General features: G+C 42.6%; 1 protein-coding gene across 2 annotated transcripts in view; it reads right to left on the bottom strand.

The window, feature by feature from the left end:
- TMEM229B (transmembrane protein 229B) overlaps positions 1 to 14642 on the bottom strand; it is a 34605-nt gene that overhangs the window by 12950 nt on the left and 7013 nt on the right. The window contains exon 2 of one of the 2 annotated variants that reach the window (XM_053945068.1): positions 10543 to 10712. Coding sequence is in view for 1 of the 2 variants with exons in the window: in XM_053945067.1 (XP_053801042.1) it covers positions 10688 to 10712 (25 nt within the window). In the remaining variant the exon portion in view is untranslated. Of the gene's footprint in view, positions 1 to 10542; positions 10713 to 14642 lie in introns of those variants that run through there. The other variant, XM_053945067.1, reaches the window with a different exon arrangement.

The following is a 14642-nucleotide window of genomic DNA, read 5'->3' as shown; positions in this document are numbered from 1 at the left end:
CCTTTACAAAAACACTGATATTTCTCTGGACAATCCAGACAGTACCTTTCACTGACCATGAATTCCCTTTACAAAAGTATTTGTGATGGTCATGCAGGTGACTTAGGAACATGTGAAAACACAAGCATGAAGAAGGAGTTGGTGGCCCAGTGTCTCCATCCAGCTGGGGTTGTGATACACAGTCTTTCCCTATTACAGGCTCCACAAGAAAATGTTCATGCCAGAAAGGATTAGCTACTGCAGATCCAGACTATGTTTTCAGTAACTTTGATCTTACTGCTTTAGTCAGATCAGAGACAGAAACATGATACTCAACTTCAAACAGCTTCAAGCCCAAAGATGGCCTGAGTATCTGTAATTTACTGGCCCACTTCCACTTCCCTCTCAATATCAGCTGACTCAGTAAAACCTATCACCTCTCCTTAGAAAAGGGAATATTGAGCTGAACAGACTTCACCTGGTTTCCAGAAGAGGCTTATTTTTGAAGTCTCATGGCAGCCTAGTAGCTGAATGCTCTGAAACACAGGACACCCTCAGCTGAAACACTGAAAGAGCCCTTTACACCAGACAGGAGCATGTAAGAGGAAATGGTAAGATCACAACTTCCCAGCCACGAAGTTCAGTTGGTTCCGTTCAGTTCTTAACACCTCCTATACTTAGTTTCTCTTTTTTGCCAAGTACTGAGCTTCCACTAATTTCTGTCAGCTTGTCAGAGGACATTTATTGCACTCTGCACGTGGTTGGAAAGACTCATTTTCTCCATGGGGCCTGGCAAGTACAACCAGAAAACAACTATGGCAGTGTCATTCTCTGCAGCATGGAGGCAAACCTGCCATCCTGGAGTCTCATCCACAGGCAGCAGAGGCTTTTCAATGGATGGATAATTCAACTGGCTTCCTTCCACTGAACTGTAACCTAAGGCTTTACCTAGCTACCATGTAATTGTGCTTTAGTATTTAGACAGGGAAGACAAGAATAAGAGAATCTCAGAATGGTTGGGAGGGACTCCAAAGATCAATCCAGTTCCAGCCAGCCTGCCATGGGCAGGGACACCTTCCTCTGGACCAGGTTGTTCAGGGCCCCATCCAACCTGGCCTTGAACACTTCCAGGGATGGAGCACCCACAAATTCTCTGGGAAACCTGTTCCAGTGTCTCACCAGCCCTCACAGTAAAAATGTTCTTTCTAATATCCAGTCTAAACTTACTCTCTTTCAGTTTAAAGTCATCACTCCTTGGCCTATCATTAAATGCCCTCGTAAGGGCACTCTCTTGCAGCCCTCTTTAGGTACTCGAAGGTGCTGTAAGGTTTCCCTCTCAGAACCTTGTGTTGCCCAGGCTGAACACCCCAGCTGTCTTTGTCTTCACAGGATAGATGCTCCAGCCCTCTAATCAACTTGGTGGTCTTCCCTGGATTCATTCCAACAGGTTGATGTCCTTCCTGTGCTGGGGACCCCAGAGCTGGATGCAGCACTCCAAGCAGAGTCTTATGAGCACAGACCCCTGAGGAACACCATTTTTTCCTTGACATCCACTGGGACCCTGAGCTATTTGACCACTACCCTTGGATGCAACAGGCCATACAATTTCTTATCCACTGAACAAATTCATGTCTTGCCAATTTAGAGAGAAGGATGTTGTGGGGAAACCATATCAAAGGCTTTACAGAAGTCCAGATAAATGACGCTTGCACCCTTCCACTGATGGAGTCACTCCCTCACAGAAGGCCACTGGTCAGAACTTGCCCTTGGTGAAGCTGAGCTGGCTGTCTTGAATCACACGAGTGTGTCTTGCCCCATTAATAACTGGCCACAGAGTGGCCAAAAGCCCTGGCAGCGTTTTCCCAGGGTCACACTACTTTCTGCCCAGATCTTCATTTGTGATGCCCTTAATACCCAACTTATATTTTCAGCTTTCATTCTACCATCTCAATAAAAGTTTAAAGATACACCTTAAACAACTGGTTGTTATTTTAGGAGGCACTGTTATTTAGCAGTTGTTATTTAAGCAGTGAGGAACTGATCCCTCCTTTGAGCAGACACTGAGCTCTCACTGACTGAAACGCACTTCTGACAGTGACTTGTTTGTTCACCTCCAGTAATCTGTGTTACACCATTACTTCACCATTATACCATTCTAACTAATTAATTATTTGCATGACATGGTTTTACTAAATTTTGGATTTTGTATAAACATTTCATACACACATGCATACAGAGGTCCAAATTAATGAATGAATTTCAGGCACTTAACAAAGGGACCTTACAAGTTTTGTTTCCCTACAGGTTTCCATTTGTAGTTACTGGAGCCTGTGAAGGCAGCTAGAGACGGGCACATTCTGAAGACAAAAGTGGAGTTTGATCATTCCTGATGCTATCTTTCCTGCATCTTTCTAGTGCCTACTTAGAGGTGCTTAAAGCATATACAACACTGATTTATTCACCTCTGTGAAATACTTTAGGTTACATAGGGTGTCATGGTTTGACACTGGCGCAATGCCAGCACCCCCATGAAAATGCACCTTCCCTAAATAAATGCTGTGAGATGTTATCAGGGACAGAGCAGAGCAGGCCCAAGCTTAATAACAAAGGAAAAAAACTTTATTAAACTACTACTAATACAGAAAACACATAAACTAAATCCAGGATGAAGACCTTTTAAAACCACCCCTCCTCCTCCCAATTCCAAACACACCCAGCCATGAAACATCACCCGGGATTCTTGATCAAATTACCACCCTTCAGGTAATCTATGCTTAAACTATCAAGGGAGAGAGAAGTCTCTCTTGCACCACAGGCCCCCCAGGAAACACAGCTGCCCCCCTGTGTTTCCCTGTCACACATGGCAACCGCCCGGAAGAAAAATCTGCCAGTGTGACACTCTCCTTTCCATGTCACAGTGCTCTCACCACCGTGCATGGACAGACTGCTCATAGGGCTCCTTTAAGGATGCTTTGCCATGGACCCAAAGATACAACAGTTCAGTTTCTCATCCTGGGACTACAGTCCCCCCCATTTTCCCCTGGGGCCGAGGGGTCCAAAAACAGGACTCATCTTCTTCCCGAAGACAGAGGGTATCACCATTCCCTCTTCAGCTCTCTTCGTTTCTCGCCATTCCTGTGCTGTTCGAAGCTGAAACAGGTCTCCCTGGGTCACCACTGCATCCCCCTAAAATGCAGTCTCTATTGCAGGAGATTTTTTTTGGTTCAGTCCATGGCTAACAAGGAAAGTCCAGCTAAAAGCTACTTCTTCATCTCCTCCCACCTAAATATTTCTTCTTCTAACATCTCAGGTCCCGGACTATCTCTCTTCCACTACAAATCAAGGAGGAGTAATACTTTTAAAAAGCCCTCATTCCCTCGAAAGGGTTAAAAGTTCAGACTCCCTGGACGGCCGATATCTCAGTCCGACTTTCCGCCTCCCACGCTGGGCATTTCCCCCCCTTCTCCTTCTCCTCTGCCGGCAGATTTCCAGGTGCCGCCAGGCTCTCCGTCTCTTTCCCACATGGGGGGGGGGCAAAGGCATCTCCGCTTCTCTCCACCCTTCCGTCCACAGGAGCTGGCTGGGTTCCAGACCCTCAGCCCCCTCGGCCTACCTGGACAAGGCCGTGTGGCTTCCCCTCCCCCACCCAGCCCGTGGCTGGGCAGGGGAGAGTCTGCACTCTCTGACGACCAGAACTAAAGAGAGAGTTCCCCTGGGAGTTCTTGCTTTTAACCCCCTGTGTTCTCAGAGGCGTGTCCATACTTTCAGTGGTCACTCCAGGTGCCAATATCCAAACCTGACCACTGATTGGTTTGACCCAACTTCCTGGGAAAAATTCACTTCCATGTCAAACCACGACATAGGGTAATTTCAGGTCTTATAAAAAAAGTTCTTTTTCTTTATCTTGCTTTCTTTTTCTGGGCAACAATAGGCACGCCATGCCTGTGGGCAAAATGCCAGTTTAACAAAGATGCCAGTTTGCATCTGTGTGTTGGGAACTGACTTGTATTAAGACTAGAAAATAATTCCTCCGTTTTAAGTAAAATGGTTTGATACTGCTCACACTAGGCACCAAAAATAACCCTCTTCAAAAACGCCAAATCTGAAATTCTCTTTAAACCGTCTTTGAAATCTGCTCAACAAACAGAGCATCAGGTGACCTATAGCAAATAGAACCAGAGAGGCACCATATGTTTTCTTGTCCACATTTATGTAAGATGCTTAGGAGTTGTCATTTTCATGCCTGTATTGTGCATCTACTATTGGTAGTCCTGGAGACACACACTCTGGTCAGCTATCTATTCTTTTTTAGATGTACAGAAACCTACAGCATACCAGGACTTCTATGACAATCACTAGATATTAAGTAATACACTCTTGGTAGAATGAGAAGGAATGTAAGTTTTTGTCTCCTGTTAAAACAATCTAAATATCATTCCATAATATAACTAGTCTTGATCCATGCAACAACAAACCCATCACATTACACATAGATCAAACAGCACTATCTGCACAAGAGCTCATAGCAATGCCAAGGTGTTCAAAGTGTTAACATTTTCAAGTGTGCTTGTTTTGCATAGGCTTGTACTAACTTAGAAGCCAGATTACACTTCAGCCAAGCAACTTGCTTCACTGTATCTTCACTGTCTCTGAGAGTTCCCACATCTGTAAAGATATGCAAAGTTAACTTAAATATTACATATGCAAAGTGAACTTTAAAATAGATGTGCCTCAGCCAAGGCAGTGCTGCATGTGTGGCACACAGATAAAAGTTTTAGCAGTGTACATCTGTGCCTAAAAAGAAATGGAGAGTGACTTTTGACATCCCATGCTGATAGTAGTTTTTTTGGCATTTCCTATGTCTAAGTTACTCTTCTGAATCACCTGCACTTAGATACTCTGGCAGCACAGTACAAGATGCAAAGTTTTGCACTGCATCCACAACATTGACATATCTTCCTTCCTTCTCCTGCTGAGTTTACAATGACCAGTATATAAAAGAATAAGGAACATCTTCTTATGCATGGAAGAAGCCCCCATTCAGCAGCCTTCTCTCACATTTTCCCTAGTACAGCCACAGCATGTAAAAAGTTCCAAGAGTCTGGCTAAGAGCAGACTGGACAATGAGGATGCTGAAAAAAAGTGAAGCTCCTCTACAGAGCTGCATGAAGGCTCAGCAGTCAAAAAGCAGGGAATGTCAGAGAACTAATCCAACTTTCATCCTGGGAGTACTAAAACTAAAATATCCACTAGAGTACAGTAGCTCTCCCAAAGCAATTCTAAAAGGCATTGAGACTGATAGATAATACAAAGAATAAAAATTTTCAATTCCCCCAAAGTTGCTAGATAGAACTTAAAGACTAACTAGCAAGAAAAGATAAAAGAATGCAAAAGTATGCCCAGAGGATAATAAATGTAGCTGGAACCGGTCGATAAACAGAAAATTAGGAATATACTAGGGGTTTTGGTAAGTTATGTAACAAGAAGCAACATGCATGCTGAAAGAAAAGTTCAAGGAATGGTCATATTGGGGCACTCAGTAACTACAACCAGAGATTCCTTTAGATGACCCTCCAGGATCATAAAAGGCCTCCAGTAGGAGGCAGATGAATGCAAATTAGTTGTAGGGAAAGTGATGTTTATGTATTAGTTAGGAAGTACATTGTAATGAGTGTGTATAATCATGATGGAATAAATACCCTGTCGTAAAGTTTCACAACACACATTCGATTAGAGGAGATATCCTCTGAAAGTGCCCAGCATTGTAGTAAAGAATACCTGCTTTCTAATATTTCAAATTGTGTTAGAAAGTTCATTTTCTGTCTGATTTGGTATCACTACAACAAGGAAGTAAAGCAAGTAGAAGACAGGACTCAAATTGAGAAGCAAAAGGACCTTCCTAAGTCAGTGCCAAGGTGGCTGCATAAATGGGGTTGTTGAGGAGCTGAGCTGCCTCATGAAGAAATATGCAAACTGATGCAAGTCTTGTAATGAGCTATGCTGGCCCTAAGAGAAGCGCAAGGGGCAAATAGTGCAGCGAACTAACACAGGACTGATGAAACCTCTGCTTTATTACTAGGTTTGCCATGATCTGCAATGTGACATGTCACTCCACCTCTCGGTGCCTCTGACTGTCATCTGGCTGATTAGGCTAAACTGTTTGGTGTGAGGGCTGCATCTATTTGGACTGACAGCACAAATAGTTACCTATACTGACAAAAGTCATCAGGAAAACTGAAATACAAAGAGCAACTGCATCCAGTCACTTGCAGAAGCGCCAAATTAAGGTGCAGCCAAAAAAGCGGCACAACTAGGCAGCTATTAGCACCAGTCTCATTTGCTCAGTCATCTGTGTCACATGGATTCCCAAGTTTACCAAAATATTTCTTTCAGGGAGCCTGAAGGTGCATCTTTAAGCCAGATACAAGCATTTGTATTTAACAGCATAATCAATAAGCTTTTCTGTACAGCACTTTAGAGTGAGTAATTAAAGGCAATATTTCTGCAGTAGAGATTCTCATTAGCAACCTAATTAGCCTTCTGAAAATAATTAACATTCCTTTCTATAAAGGGAACAGATGACCCATTACATCTATTAGACAACCAAAACAAATGCTGAAGGTAAGGAAGATTTGTTCAGGGAGACAGCAAGAAAGCATCCAGCAGCAATAAAGTGAAAAAGAAAAAGATGAGGCACAAATGCCTGTGAACCACAAAGACTGGACAATGCAAGTGTCTGTGCAGCATTAGTATGTGCATAACTGCCTGATGTGTGCATGCAACATCCACACAGAGCATTTTCCTTCCCCTGCCTCTAGGACCTACTGGTAAACTCATCACTGAGATGCTGAAAAATTCCACCTCCAACTTGTTTTGAAAGCCAGAATTAATCAACCATTCACAGTCAGAAACAGCTCTCTCCACATGCAAAAATTCCCCAAGGATCATGTATTTTCACTATTAAAACACTCTCAAAATGCCCATTAAAATAAAACATGATGCAATGTCAGATACAGGGACAAGTGAGTTGATGTCTATGAACAGCATGCAGTTCACCTGTAAAGTTTCACAGGGTGATATTTGACCAGTTAGCATCCCCCAAAAGAGTTATGCATACATTTTCTGACCAGTGCATGTTTGATATCAGTGTGGCTGGAGAATCACAGGCACCAGTGTTGTGGGATGTGTGTATATATACAGATGATAGAAAGCAAAGGACAGAGGTCAATATATCCCTGCCTGGTGCAGCAAGAACTGTGGTATCAATTTAGGTGGATGCACTGTTCCAGTGCAGAACAACAGATAAAGGAGAAATGAGCTGAGCTTCTAAACATCCACATATTCAGGTAGCACAGCAAACATAACAATTCATGAAAATGCAGCTTCATTTTCAGCCAGTTCCATGTTTGATATATACTTACATTTCCCTGGCAGGAAAGCTGAACACTCATAGTTTTCAAGTGTGATTGCAGTGAGGGCAAAGCTCAGCCACACAAAAGCTTCCATAGCTACATCACTATGGAAACCACAAATCCATTTCGAGCTCTGTTTGTCTACTTCTTTCACTGATGAAAAACAAACAAAGGAAAGGTATGCTTCCAGTTTACTGCCTTTTTACTTTGGTCAAGACCATAGGATGACAAACACATTTTACCTTCTTCAGAAGCAACCCTTTCTTCCTTGACAGCTCCCTTTGTGAAACCTACTCAACTTCTCAACCCAGCAGAGCAGTCATTCCCCTCAGCATGCTTCCACCACGTTTTTTTAGTGAGGACTCTTCAAATGCAGTCTGGGGTTTTATCTTAGCCTCCACAGTTCCCCTCAGCATCTGGACTAGAACAACTCCAAAGGTGACTCACTCTAGGGCATTTCCAGCTGGCTGACATAACTAGAAGCTGAAAACTGTTCTGAACACAAGCTACAGTGTCTTGTTTTGACAAAAGTAACATTTCCTTCCTTTCCAAGAAGCTTTTTAGGAACATTTGAAGTGCTCTCAAAATGCAGTAGGGCACATTACAAGACAGCTGTAAACGCAAAGGTTGAACTTCTGCATTAAAAGACCATAATTTCTACAGCTGTTGCTAGTTACAGGTAGCTGTTCTTACACTAAAAATCAGAATACATCTCAGCAAAAACCTAATAGCAAAGAGCAACTCAGAGGGATACAGAAGGGAAATGGGGGAAAATGTTCAAGAATCTGTAATATGGCATGGACAGTGCAGCCTGGGTACATGAAATGGCTGAAGGAATCTTCATACCAACCAGTAGGAAGAAAAAAGCAAAAAAATAGTTAAAACCCCTCTCCATCTAAGTATATGCATTTTATGCTGATAAACAGCCTCTGAACAGCCTCAGCAACACCTTCTCTCACAGTGGGCACCTCTTACCTGAGCCCACAGCAGTTTATGGAAGAGTTGAAGGAGAATTGAGCCTCTGCATCTCTGTAAATCTTCAATGCCTCTCGAATTCAACTGCCAGCTGACAACCATTACAAAGACAAATGCCTACTAGTAAATGAGTTGAGAAAAACTGTGTGTTACAGATGTTCCCAAACAGCCATTTAAATGCAGTCATCTCCACTAGAGCACTCTGCATGAACAGAGAAATCCTGCCTGTGCTCAAGCAGAGGACACTTTAACAGAGGACACTTTGGCTTCTCAGCAAGACGGAGCTAGGAACAAACTGACATAGTCTAAGTTCTCTTACAAAAACCAAAGTAATGCTACACAAAAGATGCAGCTCTCCCACCTCCCTTTTGCAAAATGGGCCAGAGCAGCCAGGGCTTCCATCTTGCTCCTAACTCATTGTCTTCACCTCACAGACAATTCCAGGCTGGCATTACCAGATGTGTTCCAAATTCATTGATGTTACAAGTATTCCTACCAACCCTTGGGTTCCTTCCTGCCCATGGGATGCTAAGAGGTTGCTTCTATGTCCTCAAGGATGTCACAACAATGCCCAAGCCATTTTAATGAAGGACAAGCTCAAGACAGGTGATGACACTTTGCAGGGTCTTATCCTCACAGCTTTGAAAGCAGATCTGTCTGTATCTCCAACAGATAGCATCCTGAATGGCCTGAGTGGATGGAACCTACAGGAGTCATTGGAGGAATGAATAATTCATAGTCTTGTTCTGCTGCCAATGGAACTATGTTTTTTTGTGCCCATACAGTGCTCAGGTTTTAACAGTAATAGGAGACTTCTGCACTACATTCGATGGTTCTTGAGGACAGGCAAGAAGCAGCATTTGCTCTACTCGCAGCAATAGTATCACACAGCAGAGCACTTGCCAGACACGGCTTTCTTCAGAAATACTCATGGCTGCATCACTGACATAATAGCTGGACTCACACAAAGCTCAGTCCATCACCAGCTGCCTTCTCAGGAAGCTGCTGACACTTGCTTTGTTATAACATTGCAGCCACTCAAAAGAGGACACTTGGTGACCAACTGAAGCCCTTTAATCAGCTACACAATGGGCAGCACAATCACAGCTGGAGCTCTAGGCAGGAGTTGATCCTGCTTATCCACACTGTTAATACTGCCACAATTCAGTCTACTGCTTTCCTTCAGCAGCTGATTGGGTCTGTTCCCCAGCCTCAGAGAGGATCAGGGGTCTATCAGCAAGAACACCCAGTGAAGTGGGACAACAGAATAGCCCAACAGAAGATCTCCTGGGCACTACAACTAGAACAGGGTAATGAAACATCTGAAACAGATGACTGTGCTACATGTATCTGAAGTTTATACATGTGGCATGTACATATTCAAAGTGAGTTCCCAGCTAGAAATAAAGTACTGCGCACAACCTACCCAGGAAAGCTGATCCACAATGGGCAAAACAATATTGTAGCCTGAACAATGCTACACACTGCAGACACAAAGAGCCTGTCACAAATGCTGCAGGGTCTGGAAATTGTTCTGGTCCCACAACGTTCACCCCACTAACCAGAATAAATATAAACTTTTGCTCTGGGATATAAATCACCCTTCCATATTGACAGCATTTTACATGCACTCTGTGGAAGTGTGATTGCCACAGCATACAGGAGAGTGGCAAGATGAGGCTAAGAAGATTAGTAGAGTAACACACTGGTGAATCAGGTGCAGAGACTGCACTGCTTGTTAGGGCCAGGAATAGATTCCTCATCATCTGACTCACACCTGTGCTTTCACAGGAGAGAGCAACCCTCTACTCTTTACCTACTGCTCTGGTTTAGCTCAGAGATACTGCTCCACTGTGCTGATTGTTTTAACTGCCTAAGGCTATCAGAGTGTGAGGTTTTAAAGAGAAAATAACAGTGAAAAGTTTGGCTGTATAAATTACAAGCAATCAGAATATGTGACTCACAGCAGACAGAAATCAAGGGTGATGTGTGCAAATGGCAATCTTACACCTCCAGAAAACAACTTGGTGTTTAAACCGATGGAAATAACTTTGCATTCTACATATTTAAATTTCCAAGGTACCATCTACAATGCAGTCAGCTCTGTAGTCAGACAACTGCTCTGTTTTTCCAGTCTACAAAGGCAGTCCCACCAGTTTTAGCCTCCAGACCTTACCTTTTCCAGGAAGGGATCCTGGAGCTCTCCCACTCTTTGGCCACTTCCTAATTCACAACATCCACAGGTAGACTAGGCTGCCTCCAGCAAGTCCAAGGGGTTTCAGATGCCAGTCGTTTTCAGCCCAGGAGTGTGTGACCAACAGTTAACACAGCAACCAGACAGCCTTCCTAAACCAAAGAAGTACATTTTAATCTTAATACAGCACAATGCAAGAGAGGTTTTAAACACGAAACCAACTATGTGTATGGATAGCTTAGCTCCAGTACATTGGGCCCTGGAAGACCTGACTTCTTCAGAGTCCCCACAGAGCACCTGTACCTGCCCCTTGCCCAGGGCAGCACCCTGACAGCTGCCTCTCCTTGGGTGAGGCTGAGCCTTTCTTCTCTCCACTGTCCTTCTGGATCTCAGCCACAGCAAACACACAGAGCAACTTCACTGGAGTCAGTGACCAAAGGTTCACTGCTACCATCTCAGCAAAGGTCTCAGTTAACCCTTGGAGGGTCTGCCAGAAATGGCTTTACTTCTATTTTCCCCATCAATATCTCAATTTTCAAAGTAAGCTTCACTGTTGACACTTTTCCACCCCCATCCTATCTCTCCTAACATTGCCTTCTTATCTCCTCCAATCTCCTCTCATCCTCACTTCTCCAATCATCACACTTTTCTTCTCTCTTCCCCATTCCAGGACAGAGTATGGACTTCATGTAAGCAGGCCCTTCTCAGTGCCACCCACCCAGCAGCCCAAGCTGTTCCTGGGGGCACTGGCACTGTCCTCTCTGCTCCAGTGATCTGACTGCCTTTCACCTCCATGTTGGGCTCAGGCAGCAGCGCTGCATGATCCAAGCAAGTGGAACCCATGAGCTGGGGCTCTCCTTCTCTTCAAATGCTGACATTTGGGATTTTCCTGATTTTCAGAGAAGTCATGCCTCGAGGTGACAGCTTCAACACACAAGTATCCAACACCTTATTTACATCAGCCTCACAGATCTCACAACCCAAGGGCTTGTCTATATATAGCATTTTTCTGGATTAATTGCATATGAAGAAGTTAGAGCAAGGACATTTATGTGTCAGACTGTGTAACAAATGAGCTCTTCACATTATCCTAATGAATCTCAGCATTTTTGAGCACCAAAATCCAAGAGGAAATTGAGAAACATTTGAGGAATTTGAGTTTTCCTTAATAAACAAAACAAAACAAACCTACACTGTTTTTATTTAGATGACACTGAACTACAAAACCACTCCAATTAAAAATGCAGATTAAATAACTAATCTGCCCCCCAAAAATCTTCCCAATGAGATTAATGGAGCAATGAATAGCATAAACCCACTAATTATATCAATGTAATATGAGTATTATTGAGACACAGCTAGCACCTTCTGCCTATGCACTGAAGCTTGCATCTACATTGGAGTCTCTCTTATCCTGAGAAATAGTTGCTATTTTACTAGCTACATATTTGTACATCAGACGGGGAAAGAAATTGTTTGTTGTCTAGCTTTGGTATAAATTGTTGTCACATCAATGTTCCTAAAAATTATTTGCACGTAATCCATTTTCCTTATATGCATTTTGCCACAGTTGGATATTTGCCACAGATTTCTACTGAACTATTTATCAGACATATGCAAACAAAATTTCAAAAGGCATTTCCTTAGAATCATAAAACCACTGAGAATTCTTTTTACATGGTCAGATGTACTTGTCTATAATTTGATACATAAAAGACTGAGGAACAAAATCATACAAAATAAGCAACTGCAACACTCCCGACTCCTTAAATGCAGAAACATGAACATTACAAAAGGTTTCAAGCCAACCTAACTTTAGGACAACACAGTCCTGCTCAGTTCATCCCTTTCCCTGGAACCAGTGCTCAGGCCACCCATGGGGCTTCACCTGGAGCCAGACCAAGGAACTCATCAGCCCTCTGAATGCTACCCCATGCTACCGTAAAGCCTGCTAGTTTTCAGCTGTATCATCATCTCTCAGATTTGGCTCACAGCACACAGCCCAGCAGGAAGAAGTTCCCTTTTCACAAAATACTGCATCACTTTGAACTCAGACTGCTGGAGAAACCATACCTTTGGTTACAAAAGTATCTACACTTGAAAGAAAACACTCATTGAAGCAGATCTTCATTAGTAAAGGCTATGTCATAATACACGTGAGCACAGCAGTAGAGCTGAAGAGAAAGATTGGACCTTAAGGCTCACGTGATTAATACAAAGCTTAAACTGTTCAGAAAAGGGGATTTGTTTTTTGTTTGGTATATAAATGGACTTTCTGTGTCAAAATACTAATGATTCAAAATGTGTAGTGTTTGTAGTAAGGGAAAATCAAACAAAAACCAGTTAGAGTAGTGTGAACATCCACTTGCATATACAAAAATAGTTAAAAACTAAAATCGCAGACTTCCCAAAACAGCACTTCCTGCTCTGACTGTTCCTCTGACACAAATATTCCTGGTGTCAGCAGGTTGGGGACTAAACATAATCTAGCATAATCTAGCAATACTGCTCATCAACTGAGAACACAAAGAAAAGCAAACAAAAAAGAAAGCAAATTCCTAACTGCAAGGTGGTTAGTTGAGCGTTCCTTCAACTGTCTCTTTCAGTATTTACATACCTTCATTATTTCTACAGTTCTCTACAAAGAGAGCTCAGGTCCATGCAACTAACAGGTGGTAAGTTGTGCAACAGAAAAATCAAGTTATAACATTGCTCCATGACTTATCTGGGATTCTCCTGGGAAGAAAGTGCCAAATTTGGAAACAGAAAGTGAGTCTGTGTCTTCTCAGAAACTCCCCCTGTTTTGGCAGGACTTACACAGAGGATGATGCAGATTTCCCTTTTAACTGAAGTCCCACCATGTCTCTTGATGAGGACTTCTGAACCTCTTTCTACACTGGACTGAAATACTGCAGAGGGACACGCAGGACACAGTCCCTCATCTCCTGAAATGCAAATGCCTTTTGCTCCTTTTGGAACAACAAAAAAATAATTGGAAAACCAATTCTGTAAAGCAACAACTTGCACTTACCCAAGGAAACAGTGAATTCAAGGTTATGGGCATTCTTTCCCAGATATATCTAGGTGAGTCCCCTATCTCAACTGAAAACTTCCGTCAAAGCCCTGAGAAGCACATTAGACCTCTGGAGTTTCAGATTTCTTCTAAATTCCATGCCACCACCCAACAGCTGAAGAGGCTTGGCCAGATGCCTGCATCCCCACAAAACTGCAGTCTCTGCAAATGCTTCTGTGGCTATTTATTGCCAAAACCAAAAATTCATTTAAATAACTTCCAAGAGTCTTTAATTTTGCTGTTGTTATCTTGCAATATCTTTGAAAAATAAATTAAACTCAGGTTTCAAACAAACACACAAGTGAATTCCCTCATGCTGTCTTTCATTATTAGACTATCACTTTTTCCTCTGTGTACACTCATCCCTTCTTATGTTCCTTCTATTCTGCTTCTGTTAAGGCAATGAAAATGAACCAGCTGGATTTACATTCATATTTTCATGAATTACCACGGCTTTCAATATTTTTGGGCCAAGGGACCACCGTGAGTGTTTTGATACTTCTCACAGCTTGCCTTGCATTCCTGTCATCTACCTTTTAACATAAATCTCTCACCCATTTTCTTAATTTTCATGGTCCCAAGGATGAGCTCTGACCTACTTCTTGTAAGATGTTGAACCATCAAACACTCACAGACCCATCACAGGAAATGGTTATTTACTCATATATGCTCACATACCATTCATTCTCTTTGAGAGATCATCTAACTTTGTTGTTGTTGATTTCAGGTTTGGTGAATACTTTTCTCTAAAACTGGGGTCAAATCTAACCTCACAATATGGCAGATTAAGCAGGAGATGAGTTAAAAAGGAGCAACTCTTACAAAACTCCACCTACAGTTTCTTTATGAAGAAGTACAGCACCCGTGTTATATCATGAAAGCACACTCACTGGCATTTTGGTAATTGAAGGCAGGGTACTGTTGCCTGGCAACTTATCTGATTACCATTTTTTCAAGTATCACATGCACACTTAGATATGTTGCATAATAATGTCTCGCTTTTATGCAG

Source organism: Vidua chalybeata, chromosome 6 (assembly GCF_026979565.1).
Source record: "Vidua chalybeata isolate OUT-0048 chromosome 6, bVidCha1 merged haplotype, whole genome shotgun sequence".
In the NCBI taxonomy this organism is placed as follows: domain Eukaryota; kingdom Metazoa; phylum Chordata; class Aves; order Passeriformes; family Viduidae; genus Vidua; species Vidua chalybeata.
The sequence above is the reverse complement of the archived record's forward strand: the minus strand, read 5'-3'. Positions and strand labels throughout refer to the sequence as shown.